We start from the raw sequence: 22,507 nt of genomic DNA, 5'->3' as shown, positions 1-22,507 counted from the left end.
GTATCTTGTGGAAATCACCTGCTTTGTTTGGGATCTTGGGCTGAGTTCCTAGACATGAAGGTGCTGTTCCTTTAGCTGCTTGTGCCCACCAGCTTTGGTTGTAGCAGTGCTCCAAAGCCTGAGAGAACACTAAGGACTTCCCAGGAGAGCACAGCATTTCATGGAAAATGGATGGTAACAAATTGAAAATGCCTTAATGGTTTTATACTGGGAGTGGACACAAGATTGAAATCTCCTTCAGTCCTTTCCTTTTCTTACCAGACTTTGTCTTTCCCTCTGCTCTCAAATGTCAGATTTGACTCCACATCCTCCCTTCTGCTGGAAGTTGTTCTGGTGGTCATGCAGTGTCCTTGGGAGAACACAGCCTTCCACCATCACTTTGTGAGGAGAAATGACCCTTTCTGTGTTGGGAGGGAATTATAGCTGGGGGAGGCTGAAAAAGTACATTTTCCCCTTGTTCAAGTAGAAAATTGGGTGCAGGGCGAGGAGTGTAGCTTTCCCTGGCTGCTTTTAGGGCGCTCTTCAGCTTCAGTTCTTGCCTGGCTTTTGGGATTGAAGCAATCTATTCAGGACAAAGCTAGTGCATGTCCTGGAGTGTAGAATCTATCTGCTCTGAATCTTTGAGGGTATCCATCCATTATGTTTTTAAGTTTAACTTTACAAATATTTTAAAACACCATTCTTGTCCACACCGGTATTTCTGCTGTCTGGGGGTGGAATGGGTTTGTTTGTTTGTTTGGTTTTTGGTGGGTTTTGGTTGTTTTTTTGTTAGCTTGTTTTTTTGTTTGTTTGTTTGGTTTTTTTTTTGCTTTGCTCTTTTAAATATTTTTGCCCAGCATTAATGTTTGTGTGACTACACAGTGAAAATTAACTTTATGGTTTTTTCCCCTTTCTTATCGGGCTAGGCACACAGTTTCCTCACTCTGTGACATAATGTGGTTTTCAGTAATGTCTGCAAAAGGAGGGGTGAGTGGCAGGTTGGGCCCAAGATGAAGTCTGAATGCCTCTTTGCTGTAAGGGATCCCTGCCTGATCAAGACAGCAACATAACACCACCAAAACAATGGAAATCCTCTTTCCACAGACACCCCCAGACAACTCCCTAGCAAGAAAGGAACATTCTTATTTGTGAAAATTTGAAAGCAGTATTTCACTCTCACAAACAAAACAAAGCCCAGATTTCTTATAAATGCTTCCAGCTGGCTCAAGTGTTGAATATGCTGTTACCATGCTGGATGCATGTTTTACATTTGGCAGAAATAAAGGGGGGATCCTTCTTTTGGCAGTCACAGAATAGGCTACTTACCTGTGTAAATTTTAACACATCTGTTTAATCAAGTGTGGCCTGATCTTTGCAACTAAGCCAAAAGCCTTATTACAGCCCTTTCCTAAAAGACTTTTGCTTTTCCTTTTTCATTTACACCTTTCCATTTCTTTAGGTACCATAGTGTAGCCATTGTGAGTGCCTTGCCTGCTGAGGCATATAAATAATTTGCTTTATTAGCGCAGTTCTGCTTTGAATGCAGTCCCTTGATACAGTGCCTTTATGTGGATTTGGTAAAGTCTTTGCCTTTGATCTGCCTGGGATTTTTAATTCTCTGTTATGGTTAATGGCTGCTTTGTCTTTCTCCCACAGAGAAAGACACACAGAGATTTTTTCTCTCTATGGAAGGATCTCGGTGCCTTTTGTATATTTTGTATGAGCTGTGAGTGGTTTGTCTCTAGAAAAGAGCAGAGTGTAGCAGCATGTTTGGGCCTGGTTCTGAAACCCTTCCATTTATCAGTTTTTCTTAGAAAATGCAAAACTTGGCGAAAAACTGCCTTTTGTTAAAGCTTGGAAAGCTTGCAGGTTTGAAGACAGCTTTTTGTACATGTTTAAGCTGTCAGATGGGAATGTAGTTGTGGGCTGCCTGTGTTAGGCAGAGGAGCAAGTTAAAGTTAAGAGGTCAGCACTGCAGAGTCTTCAGGGACTTGTTTCCTTCTGGTCTGGCTTCCCCCATGGAAAGCAGGAGCTCCAGCTGATAACCTGATCTTTTATGCCAGGGTTTGCTGCTTAACCAGGGGGATTTTCCCTGGATCCACATTCTCCTCTGAGATGTGAGTGAGGGTTGTGTCACTGCACTGAAAGGGCTAAGGATGGTCTTGAATATGGGTTTTCTATTTTGCACGTGGTGTTCTGGACTATGAGGGAATGCAGGCAGGTGAGTTGCCATCTGAAAAAGTGCAGCTGATCACACTTTAGTCTCTGGTGAGAGGAAGGAAACTTGGGAAGCAGTAAGAACTTGGCAGGAAGGGAGCTTCCTGTGCAGTTTGAGTTACCTGGGCATCACAAGTTTATTGTGTGCGTGCTGCTCCCACCAGAGAGGAGGACAGAGTTACCCCAATGAATGGATCATCTGCACTGGAGCCAAGCACATCAAAAGCACTGCCTTTTGACAAAGCAGCCTGACAGCTTCCAAAGTTAGGACTGAATCACTAGTGGAAGTGCATCCTGTAGAAGTTGTGGTCAGGCAGCAATGCTGAGCCAGCTGGGCACGAGCTGAATGCCAAGGAAAGCACAGGAACCCTGGGATCAGTGTCACAACAGCTGCTGCTTTCTGCAGGGTGGGATTCAGCCTTGCTGTCAGAAATAACCAGAGCTAAAATTAAATAGCGTTTTCCACCTGTTTGTGTAAAATGCAGAGACTCATGGTCAGATTTTTATTACCAAAGCTGTGAATGGCAAAGACTGAAGTGACCTGTGCTGTTGCTGATAACTTTTAAAATTACACTAAAATTAAGAGTGAAGGTAGAAAGCTGTTGATATCAGTTGACTCTTTTCTTTTAAAAAGGAGAAAGCTGGGACATCTTTTTATAGTGCTCCTGCTAACTTTAAAGGCAATTTTCTGGCTTTTGAGAAATCCATGACAGCTCTGGTGGCACTTCCAGCTTCCTGTGGCTAATTGCTTGTGTTGTGTGCAGCAATCCTGCCTGTAATCCCATGTCTGAGACAGCCTGCCTGGCTTACAGAGCTGGTGCTCTGGTCTCTGTGTGTGTGATCTGATCACTGTTAATTTGTTTGAAAGGCCAGTACAGCTTCCCATGTGCCTTAATCATGTTGACTGCTGACACTGCCAGGAGATTGTCAAAATATTGCAGGGCTGCCAGGAACCCTTGCTGCTTTCAGGGGACCGGTAGAACAGTGACCTTTTCATGTGAATTTAAATTTCTAGTTTAGGGGAAAACACAGGGTTTTTGCTGAAAGCCAGCCTGGACTAAGCCCTGCTCTTTCAGCCTGTTCTCAATGTCCTACCCCTTCCTGCTTTCTCTGCTGCAGGTTTGCTGGGACTGGTCTCTGAAATGGAATGATCAGGCTTTAGAGAAAGGTGTTTTACACCAGCATTGGGTAGGGAGTAAAAGACCCGTGCCAGCAGCACAGGGGAAGCTGTTCCATGTGGGGAAGGGAAGGGGAAATGGAGCCCTGTGACTGGGCAGACAAGGAGCATTAATTCCTCACGTGGAACCTATCATGATTATAACTTGTTGTGCAAGCACAGCTCTGCTCTGCCAGTCAGTGCCTCTTGCATGGACAGCTCTGGTATAAACCTCACAGCAAAGCCACTGCTGCTGGTACTTGCCAATCTTTTAATATCCATCATCTTCTACAGTACCTTTTGGGTTGGGCTGAAAGCCGTTCTTTGTTGTAAATTTGCATTAAAATAGTTTTTGAGGCCTCAGAAATGTACCTGTTGCTCCATCCTGATTATTAACTGCCTCTGCTTGCTCATTTGTGGGTTCTCTTTTCTTTCCAGCATTGTGGCTTCGTTTCCTTTCCTGCTTCTGTTTCTTTGCTCAGGAGTGAGAAGTGAACGCGTGGGGCAGTGAGCAGGGAAAAAGTCCCTGAAAGGTTTCTGGAGTGCTGCAGGTGAGGGGAATGCTGTCACCCTGATTCTTAAGATTTTCTAAAGCCTTCTGAGTTTTCATTCAGTTGGAGAACTTTCCCACACAATTTCTGGAAACAACTTATTGTTTTGCATTCCTTTATGGGGGTGGAGAAACTTGATGTGCTAGTGGTTTGTCCAATGTCTTTGGAGAGGTGGCCCATTCACTCTCCAATCCAATGTCACCTTTGGGAAAGTATAAAAGTTGGCGTAGGAGAAATAAATTTTCTTCTTTACCTTGCAAATAGCAGTCGTGCTTTCACGTGTCCTACAGCGACAGGATGCCCTGGAAAATTGGTGTTGCTGAGTGCAGGTGACTTCTTGGGAAGCTCCACGTGCAGCCAGCAGCATCCCTGAGTGCCTGCCCTTGGGCAGCCAGGGTGGGAAGGGAAAGATTCCTACTTGGGACACGGCCAAGTTCCGTGTCCTCCTCCTGTCCCCCGTCCCCAGCAGCTGGGAGCTGATCTCAGCGCCTGCTCCCGTGTCACCGTGCCCAAATTAGGGGGGTTTGGCAGGCTGGAGGTGGCAGTGCCTTATCCAGTTGCTGCCGCTCCGTCGGCACTCGGACACCCCGTGGGCTCTGCCTGCGACCTGGCCTCGCTGCTGGGGCCGGGATGGCCGGGCTGCTGTGCAGGAGGCGCAAAAAAGGAGGTAGGAAAGCCTTCCTCTGTGGCAGGAATGTCTCCGTGAGCACCCCCTGTGCTGGGCTCTCCCTGGGAGGCAGATTTGGGAAGCTCTGCCTTGCTTTGCTGGCAGAGAATGTTTTGGTCCCATGGTAATGGTTTTTCTCTTCAAGCCAGGTTTTATAAGCTCGCCGAGATAAGCATTATACCCTTGATAGCTCAGCTACCTCAAAATAATCAGGATGGCTCCTGTGACAGTGTTGGAAACAGCAAGTTTTAATAAAAGGCAAAATAAAAAAGCTCTTTATGGAGAAAAGCCAAACCAGGGCAAGAGGAGTGAATTGCTTAGGCGGGACTTTTTGGCTCCTGTCCAATTTGCTATCCTTAAATTGCAGGTGAAGCTCCCAAGGTCCTATGAGGTATCTTCTAACCAAATTGAGGAGAGAAACTTCTGGGCTGTTTTCCTTTTTAAGGGGACAAAGGGGACCTTGTTTACTCCGTTAAGAGGGGGCACATTCCTACACTATAGGATCTGGCACAACTGCACCCGGGCTGAAGACAAGTGTGAAGATTTTGTGTGGTTCTTTATGTCATGAGGGATGGGGGCTTAATACTCAAATTTGCATTAATGTTTTCTTCCATTTTAGTGAATTGCTCCGAAACAAAGTATTTTTGTTAGGAAGAGTAGAGATACACTTTTAATATAAAAATTATCACATTATTTGAACTTTTAGGAATAAATCTAGTTTAGCTGCATTTAGAAGTATTCTGGCTTGAAATGTATGCATCATTCTTTTTTTCATATACCTAGAGGAACTTAGCAGCTCTCCTCTACATTTGCAGAGTATTGGAAGCAGAATTTAACACTTGGCATTCCCAGAATGACAGCACTGCTGTGATAATGAAGAGTGCTACGTCTAGAAATAAGGCTGGTAGTTCCTAAATAAGTCTGGCTTAATTGAAGTTTGGGCACTTATAGTCCTAGCAGGGTTTTAAAAATCAAACTTCAGCTTCCACATGAATTGTCTTGTGCCTCCTGGCAGCATCACAATGTAGAAGTTGCTGGAGTAAGAAAGTTCTAGTTGGGAATAATGCAAACAGGGCTGGGTAAGGCACATTGTTAGAGCTTCTTCAATCTGGCCTTCTTGCTCCCTGACTTTTTCAAGAAAATGAGAAGGAATGCTGAAAAGGGAAACTTAAGAATTTCTGTGCCAGCATCTTTATTCAGGAGGTTGAATCTCAGCCTGAGGATGTTCTGTTTGCAGTGGGGAGCTACGGGGCATAACCATCAGGTCTCAAAATACAAGAATGGGGTTTGTTGCTTGCAGTCCATAACGAGGATTTTAGTGGTGATCTGTGAACCAGAATTAAGTAACCTCTTAAGAGTGCAATTAAGGAATGTGAGAATTTGTTTTAAGCACCTGTTTGAATTTTCTGTGAGGGAAGGAGTGGGGATTGCAGAGTATTCTTCTCTGTCCTCTGTGGCAGTAGAATCTCTCTTTTCCACTTCTATGGGGCAGGAAAACAGCAAGTCCCGATGCAGAATTTTTTAACCTTCACAGACTGCATGTTAATGTCAAGCCTGTGGAATATTTTTCCAGTGGGAAAGGGGAATAATGGCTGCTCTTGAAGGGGAGAGCATGCAGGGATACTGTGACCATTATTTAACTCTTCCTCCTTTTCTTTCCTGAGAAAAGTTTGCCTAGCAAACCTTATTTATTTCCAAGTTCTTGCTTTTCCCTTGAAAGAGTGTGGGACCCCTCCCAAAGGAGACTGAACTACCACAAATGCTGCCATAAGGCATTTTAATTAATGCTTACGAAGAACTGTCATTGAAAATTTAGGGCTGTTGTGGTTTCATGCCTTGTAATCAATGTCATCTGAGTTTAAGGGGAGATGTGCCTTGCAGAATGTGACAGTGTTACAGCAGTGCTGGTACTTTGCTTACTGACAAGCTCTGGGAAAATACTGAAGGAATATTCAGTGTTTGTCCTCAAGTTTAGTTCCTTCCTAATGGCAGGATGCAGGGAAGTATTTTAACATCCATTTTTTTTATGAAGCGTGCTTTACTGAGCTTCCCAATGAGAGCTGTAAGTTTAGGACAGCTTGAAGTAAAAAAAAATTCTGATTTGTGTTCACCAGATCACAGCACATCTCTTTTATCAAGCGGCAACACTGGAGTGAAATACATTTTCATCTTATTTGGTGGGTCTGCCTGGATCTCTGAGGATTTAACAAGGCCAGTAACAAGTAGAAAGGGTGGTGATGAGTGGTGGTCGTGCTGTAAGAAAAGGGGTTTGTTTTTACAGTATGTCTGCTCCAGGCTGGGGCCATCCTGCAGGTAAAGCTCATACTCCTTCCTCCTGGAGAAATAACCACTCTGATTTCATTCTTACCACAGAATTGGGTTCCTTGCTAAAAGTTTCCAGCCACTTCTGTGGTGGCTCTGTTCAATAGGAAGCTATAAAAAGATGTTACTTGCATTTTATTTTCCAGTGTGGCCGCAGTTCTTCATGCCATAAACTGTGGTCCTGTTCTGAAATGGATCTACCAGATGTTGTCTGTTATTATGGATGCCATACCAAACCCCTACACTTAAACCAACTTTGCATTTTTTACACTTTCTGTTTTTTTTTTTCCTTCCTATCCAGTGAGTGACCTCCAAGAAGAAGGCAAAAATGCCATCAATGCACCAATGAACCCGAGCACTGTGGACATCCATCCAGAAGACACACTATTAGGTAAAGTTTGGTGCTGCAGGGGTGGTTTGTGAAGGGGGCCACTGTGGCCCACACAGCATTGCTTCTCTGCTGAATGCAGATTGCCCAGTTGGAGCTGAGGGGATTGGAAGTGACAATTGAAAAAGGTTGCATGTTACTTGTAGACTAGAAATTAAAAAGGCTAAATGGAGTTTGAAGAGCAGTGCCAAGCGAGGTAGTTCATGGACTCTCTCCCATGTCCATCCCCATTCCCTCACACTGAATCCCTACAAGAGAAACAGCATAATTTAATAGCAAAAAGTTTTAAAACTTCTTGAAATGAACCACTTTTCTCTTTCCTGGCCACGTATCTCTCAATCTATGCAATTAGTTGAAGCAAGCTAATCAAACATCAAGACAAATAATAAAATAGTAAATTAAACCCAGAAAGTGTTATTCATTTGGATTTTCTGATTAGGAGAGTAGCAGGAAATGCAAAGTACTTTTTTCCTAAGGTGTGGGTGAAGTGTTGGTTGTTCTTTGTTGATATGTCTGGACTAGGAGTGTCTGCAGTGATTTTTTTCTGCATACCACTAAAGCTGGATGTGTCTTTAAAAGATGCAGGATTGCTGCTGAAGGTCTGTCCTGCAAAGACATGACCATCACGAGTTCTGTGGTAAATCATGTTCTGTTATGGGTCAAGTCCTATTCAGGGTTAGTGTTTTGGGTGTCACTTCCTAATGATGGACTGCCTGACTCACCCTAGGCAGTAATGAGGAAGTAAAGGAATGGATGGGGAAAAAGGCAGCAAAAGAATTAATGTTTTATTCATTTGTGCAAGTTTTTCAAGTGTGTTTAGGTAGCACGGTCTTATTTTTGTAATCAAAATGAAGAGCCCTGGAAAATACTGACCCCAAAATGTGTGGGTGAGGTCTAAAGTAACCAGTTGGATACTGGTTACTAAATCCTGTGTGGTCAGTCTGGTGCACAGGATGTGTCATGTTTCCCATCTGACAGCAGTGAGGTCTGGCTCTGCAGCAGGAAGTTACTGTGGTCTGGTCACTGCCAGGTTTTAGGGGTTCACTGAGCAGTGATACCGAAACCCCTCCTTTATTGTCCTGATAGGAAGAATTGAAAAATCAGTAGGAAGATTGGATTGCATATGGCCTGCCTTCTGGCCATTAGAGAGCACTTCTCACCCATCTCATCAGCAGAAGAAATAGAGGACTTTACACCTGTGAAATCTATTTCATGTTCTTCCCCCATGTACCAGCACAGCTGACACAAAGTGGGGTAATTTTATTTCATGAGCTTAATCAAAGGTTGAGGAGTTCCTGCACTCAGGAGCACATGTGTGACCGAGTTCTGGGGAAGCAGAGGGTGGAGGCACAAACTCTCAGGCCAAATCTCAGCAGCTGCACTGAGTGTAGTGCATGAAGCTCCCTCTGCTCTTCCAGGTGCTGCAATCTGGGACAAGGAGTTTTCAATTGGAAGTTCAATTCAAGCTGAGGGGAAGGAGAAAAGGAGTTCACTGTGGTTTGGGATGTGCTGCTATGAATGTGCCCCACGTGAGGACAGGGATTTTGCTGAAGCATTCTGCACAGAGCAGGGGAAGGTTGGGGGGAGGCAGCCCTGGTTTGGGGAAGTGGGGCTGTGCTTTCTGCGTGTCTCTAAAGCTGCCTGACACCGGGGTCACAGGACATCCCCTGGCTAAGAGGATGAGCAGGCACTGCCATTTCTCTGTCAGCTGATGAGCCACTCCATCCTGTGGAGCTGTTGCAGTTTCAGCAGTGCTTTTTAAAGTGGATCTCACTAAGGTTTTCCCCTCTTCCTTGGACAGAGGAGAATGAGGAACGCACCATGATCGATCCTAACTCAAAAGAAGACCCTAAGTTCAAGGAGCTGATCAAGGTAGGAAATCAATGTTTTGTCCTTCAAACTTTTAACTAGTGAGCAGGAGTAATTTGCAAGTTGGTTACTCAAGAACACAGTTGAGGAATGGGAGCTTGGTACTGGAATGTAGCTGTGGAAACTGAGAGGAAGGTCAACAACAAGGTAAGGGTAAAAGCAACAGGGAGAGGAGCAAGGAAAGGCTGAATGTCAGGGTGCTCATGGAGTTACAGAGCTCATTGTCCATTTTTATCCTTGTGATGAGCACAGCAAGAATCAGTGCTTGGCTTGAATCTGCCATAAAATGTAAGTACCTTCTGTTTCTGAAAGCTGGGAAGGAGCTTTGCAAAGCATTAGTGAGGTTTCAGGAGAAGAAAGAGGACTGAAATGCTAGGAGACAAGGAAAGGATCTCCTGGGAAAGTTGGAACTGAGGTTCTTCTTGCCCTGTGTCCTGCCCTCAGTTTACCTGTGTGCTGGGTCAGGGACGGGTGGTTCTGAGTCTGTCTCATCACTGGACCCAGCTGCCTCAGGTGTTGATGAGGTGTACCCAGATGTGCTGATGTTAAATGAGACTTTCTGGCTCAGCAGTACCATTAGTTCTTGCCTGGCATGACAGAGGGCTTCCTCTGGAAGGATTCTCGTTTAGGAGAACCTTTTCTGTGCAGAAAGTTGTTGGGGTTAACATAGTGCAAGCTTGAGCATGAAGAGAAGGGATGGCGAGCCTGAACAAGTGTGATCCCTTTCAAAAAGCTATTTGTGCTGGTGTTATAGCTCCCACTACACTTTCCCTTCATTTCTTTAAAATAATTCTAAAAATCATCTTGTTGGAAACAAAAATCCAGCTATATCTGCATGGCTATGAAAACTTTAGATAGTGTATGCCATTTCCTGAGAGGGGCTGAGCTTGGGCATATTCCCTGCTGGAAACCTGATGCACCCTGGCTGCTTATTCAAAGTCAACTGCTTCAGCAAATGCCTCAGCAAACTGCTCACCTGGTACATCTTTAAAACAAGCCCAGTGATCTGTTATTACCACTGCAGTGATGTGTTTAGCATCACAAAACCACATCAAACTGAGCTTAACAAGGAGCTGTGCTCAAATTTCTGTTCTTCTAATTCACCGGGAGTATGTTGTGGTTTTAAATAAAGCGACTGCACATTCTTTAAGAAAGAATCCTGAAATATAATCTAAATCCTTAATTCTCTCAAAAGTACAGTGGTCTTGCATCTCCCTCTCAGAATGTAATGTGGAGCTAGTGGAGCAGTGATGATATCAGCTGAACAAGAGCCATTGCATGGAAGAACCAGAGGTGCTCTGTGATTCAGGACACTTGATTTTCCTGTTGAGTTTAATACAAGTTTGAGTCTTCCCCAGATGCTGTAGTCCAGCAAGGGATTTTTTTTTTCAGATTCAAAACCCGAAAACCTCCAGGAGGAATGAAAACTAGGGCTAGAACACCACCTGAGGATGTCTGAGTGCACTGCAGAATCAGGTTCAGGGTCACTAGGCCAGTTCATACTTGCACAAGGAGAGAGGTTCCAATGGAGTGGGATCACCTGGTGCAGGGAACAGCATGGAACTGGAGACTTGTTTTCTTGGGATCATCCCCAGAGGAGAGATGTGTTCTGTAGAGTGCCTGTGTAATTCAGTTAATTGCTAATAACTTGCATACCTCTCAGCAGTTAAGAGTTTTTACAGAGATTCAGCAGCATCCATGTGAATTCACACTGTGTTGGTGTCAGCCTGTAAGCCAGGGAGAGGTTTGAATTATGCTGGCAAAGCTTACTTTATAGTACAGGATTTGTATAATGCAAAAAAAAAAAAAGAGTAATTTATTCCTTGTTTTCTGTTCTTTGTTGGTTCATGGCATTTTCCAGAGCCCCAGTGCTGGATGAGAATTGCTGTGCTTTAGAAACTCAGCCAGCAGGAAAGTGTCTGCCCCACAGAGCCTGAAAGGAAAGCTCTCCACGGGCTAGTGAGGAGTGGGAGCTTGAATAGATGAAGTTTTTTATAGCTCCAAGTGGTTCCTTCTCTCTCAGGCAGGAATGTGCCAATGGCAGCAGCAGATCCTGTTGGCTTTTCAAAGCTGGCAGTGGGACTCAGTTTCATTGGGGCCAGCCCAGATCTCTTTCAGCACCAGTCAGACGTGCCAGCAGCTTGCCACCACTGATGCTGAGTGTTGCATGCAGTGGGGTAAATGGATCTCAGTGCAAAAGAAGCAGCAGAGATATCTGCTGCTGATGCTGCTTTAGTACCCCTTTGTCTCCACCAAATGTTGGTTTAATTTCTGCTAACCTCATGCCATAGGAATTGTCTGCGTTGTGGATTGGGCATTTGGAAGTGATTTGGACAGTGCCTTTGTAGCTCTAGAGACACAGACCGTACAGCATTGTGGTCATACAGAGACTAGCAGATGAAAAACACAACAAAAACCTCATTTCTCTCTCATAGCAAAGCAAATATATAGAGAATCTCCTTGTTGAAGGCTGCTTACTTGGGGATATGAAAATACCTGCTCTAAGTCTTCTTGCACATATGAAAAGCTATGCCTGTAAGTGTTGTTTGCTATCACCATGTGGACAGTTTTCTAAAAATAGTCACAATTTGTCAGGATGAAGTGTTCAGCAGAGTTCCCTCTCTGACCAGCAGCTTTTTTAAACTCACTTCATTTACTCTGTGTGTAATGAAAATTTGGTACATGGCTGAACAGACCTAAAGCTGAAAACTCAAATCAGGGAAAGAGAGATGAGTTACCAGTTTTATTTATATGTGTGTATAAATACTGTGTTCACAAAATCCTCTCTTTTTACTGTCTGAAATATGTGAGCTTCTTTTACTTGTCCAATATTTGCTCGTTTTCTGTATTTCAGTAGGAAAAATATGAAAAAGAGCTTCTGCTAATTGAATGCAAAATTTGAAAACATCAGCTTGCAAGAATTGGGTCCTGTCTGAAAGTGCCTTGATCCCAGGCAGCAAGCCACAGTTGTAGGGTGGTTTTCCTCCCTGCAAAGCTTTCTGTAAGGTTGGCTTATAATGCAACAACTTCCAGCCTTTAAAAGACTTATCTAAACTTTTTACAGATCCAAACACTGCTGCTCTGGACGCTGCCTGAAAAGAGTAAACATTCTCATTTGTAGTAAAACACTCACTGGCCTAGAAGACTTTTCCCATGTCTGGTTTTATGGTTTTTTTTTATTTTAGATTTACTGAGGTGAAGAGAAAACCAAAATGAGGCCACTGCCCTTTGGCATGTGGTTTGTCACGTGTGCCCAGATGAAACCGAGCTCCCCAAATGCTCTGTGGTTGCTTTTGGCAACAAGAAGCTTTCCCCTTGGTTTCAGGATGTCAGTGCTTTGTGCTGATGAGGCCTGAATGTGAATTTTTGCTATTAATTTTCATGCTCAGCCCTGAAGCCAGTTTCATACCTTTGATCTCTGCTTCCTCATTTCCCCAGAAGCTGAGGGGAAGTGGGTCACTGAAGCCAGGGTTTTCCTTCTGGGCTGATTTTGGTGGCTGGCCTTCCTGTTTTCCCATTGTGCCAGATGTGTTCATGTGTTTTGTGTTGTTTTGCATTTTTTCCACTACTGTACAGAAGTGACTGTGGGGTCCTTATGCCCTTGAACTCTGAATTTTTGCAGCTACAAGTGCACGTGTCTGAGCATTTGGTCCAGTTCAAAAGTGCTTTAGGTGAGTGCAGATATGCAGGAAATGTCAGGCATGGTTGTGAGGACATCAGAATATCATACTAAATTTTTAAAACCACAGCAATAGCCCCAAATTTGACAGAAGGCTGTAGAAAACTAGCTTTTTATGAGCCCAAAATGTAATATTGAGCTACAGCTCAATATTATGAATAGTAATAGAAATTTAATAGTATGAAGTGCAAGCACAGGAAGGAAGGAATGAGTAGAGGAGTGTGAGACCAGAAAAATTGAGGCTAAGCATCTTTTCATGCATAGGAAGAGCTCTTGGCTGCTTCCCACCAAGCATCAATGTGCCTGTGTCAGGCTGTTAAAATTTTGAGACATTCAGGTTATTGAATATTTCCTGCTTCTGCATTTTTTGAAGGAGAAATCACAAAGAACTGGAGAGAGCTGACATTCCATGAGCAGAGTCAGAAACCATTCCTGCACCTTCCTAGTTCCAATAAGCAGTATGGTCTTTCCTCTGTAAAAGATTAAAAAAAATAAAATCTGTGCTGAAAAATTTTTCCAGGTTTCTAATTAAGACATAATCAAGAATTCAAGAAAGGCTTGGGATATTTTTAATTACAGTATTTTGCGTTCTTAACAGCTGTTGAAAAAAACACTTTGCAAGCTCTTTTTTTCTAGTGCAGCTTGAAGTTGTAATTCAGTTGTAGCTGAATAGTAGAGAAGTTAGATGTTCTTTAGGATATTTTTCTTTGATTTGGGTATTAAGCTGTTAAAATGATGAAATAATTATGGCTAGACCTGTTTAATTTGTCTTTTTAATATTTTTTTTTTACTTAAAGTATTTCAGTGCCAAATTTTTGTGAGACTTTTAATTAGCACATAGTGTAAGTATTTTCCTTTTTTAAGACGCTGTACTGATTTCTGTGTATCTGCACTGTTGGAAATGGGATGTTGGATCGTAGATTTTATTCTTTTATTTTTAATTCCTTGGCAGATTTTAGATTCTGACTTCAATACCATTCAACACAGGACAAACAAAATAAAATGTTTATTAATGGTTTCAAATAGTTTAGCATCCTGAGTCTTTCTTTAACAAAGCTTTTGAGGACTTCTTGAAATCCAACCTCTTAGAGGGACTGTAATGGGATCTGATAATTAAATATCTTCTGCTGAGCTTCAGATAATTTTTGGAAGTCTATCTCGCAGAAGACCTAAACCTTTTATGATTTTGATTTCTTCAGTTGATTTTTTCATGGATGTCTGTGTTTCAAGCTTGTATAGTTATGGGATTAGGGAGTCTCCTTTAAAATATCTCTTTCTGGATGATGTCTTGTTATCTAGGACTGCTTTTTCCGTGTAACTGAAGTTTTTGAGGTGAAAAATAGCATTGTGCTTCTCATTGGCTTCCAGCTGTGGTGATCCTTGGCTGACTTGTCCTGGGGGAGCAATGGGGGGTGATGCTGCTGCTGCAGAGCTCATCCTTGACAGACCACTTCAGACACAAGCTGCTGATACTGAATAGTGAATAATCTACCAGAAAAAACCTTTCTTTTCAAAGGCAGGTCTTTGGAAGAGTCATTTTTTATTATTGAGGTTTTAATCCTTCTGGACAGATGGCACAGGTGATTTACCTAGGTGAGCATTGATGCTGATCCTTGCTTTCCATGGATGGAGCACTTCCCAAATCACTCAGCTAAAACTTGCCACTTACACGCTGTCCCTATTTTTGGATCTGACTTTCAGCCCTGTGTATTTTCAGCACGCTTTGGAAGTACTGAAGACAGGGATTAGAGGTGCATGAAGCATTAGGATTTCATGTTTGGCTTGTAAACCTTTTCATGGTCACTAAGCCTAGCCAGATTTATTTGAGGTTTTTAGGTTGAATGAACATCAGTAGCCGGGCTGGATGCCCTTGTGACCAACATATGCAGATGCTCTTGTTCCCTAGGATTCCCAGGGTGGCTGTTTTTCACTGCAAGCCTGCATATTTTTTATTTGCTTTTGTTTCACCACCTCTTGTATAATAAAACCCCAGAACCTTTTGAGGCAGAAATATGGGTTCTAATCAGAAAGTGAATTTAAAGAATCTGCTTTATGAAACTTTATGTGATGCAAATTAAAGATTACAGAATCTTTAAAGGAAGCTTATTGTTTCAGGTGGCTCTAGTCAATGGATTTTTCACATTTGTGATTGGCAATACTCTTATCTTAGGGAACCTAGGAAGCAGCAGGAGTTAAGTGTGTCTCTTCCTACAGAAATGTGTTATTTTTGTGAAAATAATTTAAATTTCCAAGTAATAAATTGGAGGAGACTATTACTACCACCTTCAAATAGTCAAGGCTTGTTTTCCTGTAGCTGTTCATAAATAATTGTCTTTTGCACCTGGGCAACTTAGCTCAGTTCCTTTACTTTTAAAAGATTCTTTATGCTTATTCCTGTTTTACAGGTGACTGACTGGTTTTCATAGTTATTGGTAGTCAGCATATGGGAACTGTTAAAATTGTAAAATGGTTATCAAGACCCATTTGACCAAGATTTTAATTCTGGACTTTTATATTTTGCAATAGGTGAGGATAAAATGCCTTGTCCTGTTGTCAGGACAAAAAGATTAAAAGCAATAGGGGGCAATCAGATGCTTTTTTTCTTTTTATTTTTTTTTCTTTTTTTGATTCAAGTCTCATCTCTGCAAATTGGAAATACATAAATATCCTTGCATTTCACCTATTTTATAGTCCTGATCACTGCCTTGAATTAAAGGAACATATTTTGGTTGTTTTTAAACATTTGCCTCCTTTTTCTGTGCTTGCAGGTTCTAATTGACTGGATTAATGATGTGCTGGTGGAGGAGAGAATCATTGTCAAACAGCTTGAAGAGGACCTTTATGATGGGCAGGTGCTGCAAAAGCTGCTGGGTGAGTGAGAAGGTGATCCCAAAGACTGGGGTGGCCCAAAATTCACCTCTCCTAAAGCTGCAGGCTGTGCAGTAACTCAGCATGTGATGAGATGGTTGATGCCACTGAAAGCTGCTTCAGCTTCTCCATCTTCTCCTTAGGCTGTCTGCTGAGAAGGGAGGAAATCCAGATGATTCCTGATCTGTTTTGTGGCCTAACTGTGGTCCAGGCAGCTGAAAAATGGGGTAGAAAAAGGAATGAAGAGGTTTGTGTTTGTGGTGCCAAGCAGAAGCCATGTGGTCCAAACTTTTGTCAGTGTATTTTACTTTTGGGTTGAGAGCTGTTTTGAGGTCCTGATAGTATTAGTTCTGGGGGGAAAAAAGAGAAAAAGAGAAGGCATGGCAGCAGGCATGTGCTCAAAATGTGCACCCCTGTGTGGATGACACATGAGGGGTTACACTCTGAGAATTTGGGATTTTGCAGCCCCCTTCCATCTTTGCAAAGTGTGTGCTGGTGCAGGAAGCACAGTGGAGAAGACTCGGGATCATCCAGTGATGATGCTTTTAGAAAACAGAGGCTTGAGGCTTCCAGTACTGTGTAAATCCACACTTTTTCTTAGCCAGGCTGCTCTCAGCTCACTTCTGATGTGTTTTCAGGGGTGGGCTGGGCTGTGGGGGGGTGTGTGTATGCCACAGTGGGGCAGGAGGACCTCATGCTGCTGCTTCCACTGGTTGCTGGATTTTCTGCACAGGTCCCTTAAGTGAGAGGTGTTTGATGAACATCCACAAGCTTTTAAACTTAGTTAATGATAATTAGTTTTGTGTGCAGTTGAAACTCCTCAAAAATAATAACTTGAGGAATGAAGCAAGAGTACTTTTAGCACTTCTGGGTTAGCCTGCAGCCAGGAGCCTCCAAATGTGGTATGGATCAGCATTGTACAGGTAATTTAAACTGGGGAGTATTTGCTTGAATCCAGTTGCTCTTCAAAACTCTGTGGAGCTGGGGAAAGGGCTGGAGCACCAGGGGGGGCTCAGCCTGGAGCAAAGGAGGCTCAGGGGGCCCTTCTGGCTCTGCACAGCTCCTGACAGGAGGGGACAGCCAGAGGGATCGGGCTCTGCTCCCAGGGAACAGGATGAAACAGCCTCAAGCTGTGCCAGGGGAGGTTCAGGCTGGATATTGGGAATTTTTTTTTTGCACTGAAAGGGTGGTTAAGCCTTGGTACAGACTACCCAGGATGGTGTTGGAGTCACCATCCCTGGAGGTGTTCAGAACCCATGCAGGTCTTGCACTTGGGGATGTGGTTTAGTGGTGAACTTGGCAGTGCTGGGTTAGTGCTGGGACTCTTAAAGGTTTTTTCCCAGCTTTCCAAATGGTTCTATGGTTCTCTGTGTACATCAGTCAGATGTAGCACATCTGACAGGAGGAAAGATGGACCTGGACATCTTGCAGCCTGAGATCTTTTACTGCACTAGCTTTTACTCACTTCCTTCATTTTGGGCCCCTGACTGGAGAGCAGAAGCATCTCCCCTGACCTGGAGCTATCAGAGCTCAGCCCCAGCCTTGTGCTGTTCTCAGCAATGTCTTTGTGCCTTCCTGCACCTTCCTTCTCCCTCCTGGAAAAACTAACAAGGTGTGGTCATTAAACTTCAAGCATTAGTTAACCATTCCTTGTGAGAGAGAGGTGTTTTGTCTTGATAGCCAGGCCCAAAAAAAAAAAAAAAAAAGAAAAGGATGAAAGAAACAGCTTATCAATGGGCTCATGCTGAAGTGGTTTGAAGTAAGATTTTAGTAAATGACTGATGGAGGTGGAGCTCCTTGTTTGGTTATTTTTGTCAAGGTGCAAGCAGTGCCACTCAGAGAAGCTGGAATGGCCTGGTACACATGATGTTGGTGTGAAAGGAAATAAATTTGTTTGCTGACTGGTAGGTAACCTGGGCTGAGAATAGGCAGGAGCCTTAACATGTGACTGAAAAATTATTTTGCTTGTTTTGATAATCTTGATAAAATAATATTGATTAAAAATCCCTACTTCGGATTGCTAGAAATAGCCAAGATGTTCAAAATATTTGTTAGTTGATATCCTGCAAGTCTTTTCCCTTTGGGTTACTAGAGTGCTTTTGTGTTGCTCCCACTTTAAAAAAAAAAAAAACAAAGAAATAAAAAAAGATATCTTTAGCTAGATGAAACATCCAGAAGAAGCATACTCTTGAACTTGAGAGCAGAAATATATCCATTGTTGGAAAAAGTAATTTTGACAACTCTGAAACATCTCTGAAAGAGTCTTCAGATTGTTTAGAACCTCATTTTGTGTAAACAGTTTTTGGTGAAGCATGTTTTTTTCTTTTAGAGAGTGAAATAGTATATAATTGGAATATGGCCAAACAGTCCTGGTCTGCTGGACTGATCAGCACAGCAAGTTTGGCCACATTATTTATGGGTGTGGAGGGAGAGCAGAGATCAGCTGTTCCCATTGCTCTCATGGCTGCAGGACTCTACCCCACCTTCCTCAGCTCTCTGCTTTTTCTTTTTGTAGAGAATTTTGGCTCCTGTCTCTTTTGCAAGGGCCACAACACAGAGGAAGAAAATAATAAAAGAATGAGTTGTCTATGACTTTGGCCACGAATAATTACATTACATGAACACAACTGAAATTTTAGTAATGGAATTTTACGCATTTTCCTGCATTATTTTATTTTGGAAGTAATCAACTATGATGTGACGATGTCAACAACATGACAAGATTGTACCCATATACTTTTTAAATTAGTTCCACTGAGCTAATCCTGGGTCATATGAATCTTGAGGGTTTGAGGATACAAAATGTGCTTTAGCTTAAATTCATACCTTCAGCTAACCTGAAATAAGGCTTGTCAAGTTGAAGTAAATGTTCACACAAAATATTTCCCATTTATTGTCCTAAACTATCTTTAAAAAAAGTCCTTTACACCTGTGCAGATTCCTTGTGCAGTGAAAGCTGTGTCGTGCCAAATGCTTTTCTGCAGTGAAAGAAATTGGGAGGTATAATTAATATTGCTGCTAGCTTGATGTCTAGCTGAAAGTTGTTATATATTTTGACACCTGATTGATGAGCATGTTCAGTCAGACTTTACCACTTTTGTCACATTTTTATTGGAACTGACACACTTTGTTGAAAGTTTTACTTCCAGCTATTTTTCCTTCCAAGAGAAATAATTCTCTTAGAAAAGTCCTAGTGGACTCAAGTGATCTGTGCTCGTTATCTCAACATAGTTTAATTTGGTTTTGTCTGCCTTTTTTATTTATTTATTCTGTTTGTTTTTCAAACGCAGAAAAATTGGCTGACCGTAAACTGAATGTGGCAGAGGTGACACAATCAGAAATTGGCCAGAAGCAGAAGTTGCAGACGGTCCTGGAAGCTGTCCATGATTTACTCCGACCCCATGGCTGGACAATCAAGTGGAATGTTGACTGTAAGGACCCTTTATTATATTTTCTATCTCAGTACGTGTGTTATCACTTAGGAAGTCTGCTAAGAGCATTTTTCCCCAGTATCCTCCAGTGTAGTGAAAAGCAAGTGGGTTAGGTGTGCCAGTCTGTGATCAGAGAGAGTTGGGACTTGTAAGTTATACTTAAAGGAAGGGCTTAATCTAGGCTTTGCTACCTGTGAAGTTACATTAGTAAATGTAATGATTAGTAATTCAGGAAAAAGAGGAAGAAGGATATCAAGGCTGTGTTGACCAAAAGCATTTTTCACTGCGTTTTCCCCCCTAGAGCTGTTGGTTTAAAATAACACCTCGGTGTCTTTTCACTTGCTTCATTTCCCTTGTTCCCTGCAGCCATCCATGGCAAGAATTTGATTTCCATCCTGCACCTTCTGGTGGCTCTGGCCATGCATTTCCGAGCTCCCATCCGGCTGCCCGAGCACGTGGCCGTGCAGGTGGTGGTTGTGCGGGTGAGTACCAGCTCCAACCCACTGAACCCCATCTCTTGTGGCTCAGAAAATGTGTCCCCCACTTGTTTGGTGAGCCCCATGCCTGGGAATGTGTTGCATGTGCTCAAGTGAGACCCCAAGGACAGCACATTTTTAGTAGGTTTGGGGCCGCCCTTTGCAATTGCAGATAGCAAGCTCAAAGCGTGCCATGGGATTTTGTAAAAGGGAGCATTGGGCTTGTGATTTCTGTCACCCCGGTACAGGTCTTTTTGGCCATGCATTTTTTGCAGAGAAGCCATTGGAAGCTGAACAGCACAGGAAGGAGTTTCAGCACATAAAATCCCCCCAGTCTGGAATGCCTGTTAGCAGTGTTGTTTTTCCCCGATGACTTCATGTGCAGACTTAGCCACGTTGTTTTCCTTGGCGTGCCTGATAGGCTTTCATCATTTCTTTCACAGTCCTGTGTTTTTGTTAGCTTTCCTTAGATATGGGGAAGAGATCTGACCTAAGGAACCCTGACTGCTTCCCCCCTGCCCTAGATACTGCTCTGGTTATTCCTTTCTCTGCTTTGTGTCAACCTTTCCCTCTACTAAGGCTCTACTTTCAAGCATCTTTACCTCTTCTTTTTCCTTGCCTTCTATCCCAGTGAAAGCTTCCCATGGGAACCCAGTTTTTCTCCCAGCAGGCAGATGTGTTCCAGCTGTCACTCTGCTCTGCAAGTGCCTGTTTGCAAGTGCCATTTGCTGTTACAGCTGAGTTTCCTATCAAGAATGAAGAAGATAAAGTGATCCCACACCCTGTTTTGCACACCTGGATACCCTTACAAGAGGCAGGGTGGTTGATTAGATGAGCTTCATTTTGGTTTATATTTAAGTAATGGTGTTCTCCAGGTTGCCTGCCTGGGTGCTCTAGACATGCAGGGTGTGATGTAAATGAGAAATTGATGGATGCTCCCTGGTTCACAATAAATGTGTGTATTTTCTATAGGAAATTTAAGAACAGTGAGTTCATTATAAAGTAACATGAATATAAATAGGAGACCGATTTATTTTTAAATTTCTTTTGTCTGCCTTGGAAAGATAAGGAGGAATAAGTAAACAGAAGGTGGTCAGCAGCTCTCTCACACCCTCATGTGAAAAACCTCCTTCTGCCCAGCACAGTGAAGTGTCTTCTATAACTGCTAAGGCAGAAAAAAATATTAGGTAGAGAGGTAGAGCCTCCCTTTCCTTGTCCTTAGTTCAAGGTTAAGAACCATCCACCTCTACAGCAGAGAGAAGGCTGTGGAGAAGGTTTTCACTTCTTTTCCTGTTGGAGGGATATAGAGGAGACTCCATCTGGTTCACCAGAGTCCCTGGATCTTGAGACTAGGATGACATGATGACATGCAGGCTGACAAGAAGCTAGGCAGGAGAGAGAACAACACGTGTGTCCCCAAGGTGTCAGGTGTAGTGGGAGTTAAGTCAAATCCTAGAGCCTGGAGATGGGCATGGCCACAGCTGGCCCTGTGCAAGAGGAGGCTTCTCTCAGCCCCTAACCCAGTGCTAGGAAAAGCTTGCAACTCTTCAGCTTTGTTTATTTAAATGGCAAGCAGAGGGTGGTATGAAACAGAGCATGTTTGTTCTGGAGAAAGAACTTCTGCCTTCTAGTTTAGTAAACTGAATTTTTGTAGTTCAGCATCCATAATCTAGTCTAAAAATACATGCTGGTACAGTAACACAGATCTCTATAAATGGACTTTGTTTAGCCTCTGTTATACTAATGACAGAATAGTGATGAGGAGAATATTGTTCCTAATCCAGGTAAGAGAACTACTATTAAGAAGGTGCTTTCCACTATTACCAATTTGTTTTTAAGTGATCTCTTGTTACATATCCCAGTAATGAACAGGGTTCTGTCAAACTAGATCACAGTTAACATCAGGTGTTAATGGAGAGGTTTTCATTTAAATGCCTCTTTTTGCCTCTTTTTGCTTGGATATACATTTGAGGGGGTAAATAAACAGTTTAAGTGACTTCTGTGCAAATCTTTCAAAACTGAACCTGCAGCAAGAAAACCATGCAAGATGCAGGGGGGGGTATGGTGCAGGAACACACCCACTCTGAAATTTGCAAAACTAGCTAAGTCTCATTTTCATGGATGACTTTGATTATCTTTATCCATTTGTTGAGCTGTCCTCACACTGTGCAGCTGCCTGAGGTGCTTCTTCCCCAAAAGGACTGTGCTTACACCGTGAAAAGAAGGTGGTTTAGCAAGTGACTGCTCAGCCAAGGTTTGTGCATTTCCACAGCCCATCCAGAGCAATGCAGAACATCTTATAAGCGGAGCTGTGAGCTCTTTTTTCTCTTACTTTCACTGTCCTGATCCATAAAGTGAGATAATATGACAGCACTGTGCTACATTGAGAGTGTTTATCCAGATCTCCACAGTTCCATGGTGATTCTACCCTTCCATTAAATTCTTCTCTTCCTTTAGCATCTTGAGGTGACAGATTGTGACTTTAAGGTGTTGCATATGTTTGGGGTTTTTTTAATTAAAAATAATTGATTTAGAGGTTGAGCTACAGCTATTTCTCAATCTGTCAAACAGTGCACTATCCTTTTTTGGTCCTGCACTGTTAGTTTGCTCAGAAACCCACAAGCATTTTAGAGATTACTTTCTGTTTTACCTTCCTTGGCAGGAAGAACCTTTATCTGTCTATCTATCTATCTTTCCATATTATATGGAACAAGACCAACCCAGCAAAAAAACACTTAATGTTTTTATTATTTCATTATGGCCTCCATGACATAGCCCCTCTCAAGAGCAGAGTTCCTGAAACAGTATCTTGGAAGTAACTGGAAAGCCTTTTTGTAATCACCTCTAGAATTAGTTTTCTTGCTGGTGAAATTGGTTTCTTTGTGTGAAATAGGAAACTGGGGA

At 42.8% G+C, this 22,507-nt stretch overlaps 1 protein-coding gene across 4 annotated transcripts in view; it reads left to right on the top strand.

Moving 5' to 3' along the window:
* PARVB (parvin beta) overlaps window positions 1-22,507 on the top strand; it is a 50,548-nt gene that overhangs the window by 12,955 nt on the left and 15,086 nt on the right. For 3 of the 4 annotated variants that reach the window (XM_021535509.4, XM_085568902.1, XM_085568901.1), the window contains exons 2-6: window positions 7,194-7,283; window positions 9,082-9,152; window positions 15,597-15,699; window positions 18,987-19,127; window positions 19,494-19,609. In XM_021535509.4, coding sequence (XP_021391184.1) covers window positions 7,194-7,283; window positions 9,082-9,152; window positions 15,597-15,699; window positions 18,987-19,127; window positions 19,494-19,609 — 521 coding nt within the window. Of the gene's footprint in view, window positions 1-4,413; window positions 4,571-7,193; window positions 7,284-9,081; window positions 9,153-15,596; window positions 15,700-18,986; window positions 19,128-19,493; window positions 19,610-22,507 lie in introns of those variants that run through there. The other variant, XM_021535510.3, reaches the window with a different exon arrangement.

The sequence above is a fragment of the Lonchura striata genome, chromosome 1A, assembly GCF_050655825.1.
Source record: "Lonchura striata isolate lonStrDom1 chromosome 1A, ASM5065582v1, whole genome shotgun sequence".
NCBI classification, from domain to species: domain Eukaryota; kingdom Metazoa; phylum Chordata; class Aves; order Passeriformes; family Estrildidae; genus Lonchura; species Lonchura striata.
This window is presented reverse-complemented; position numbering and strand designations above follow the sequence as displayed.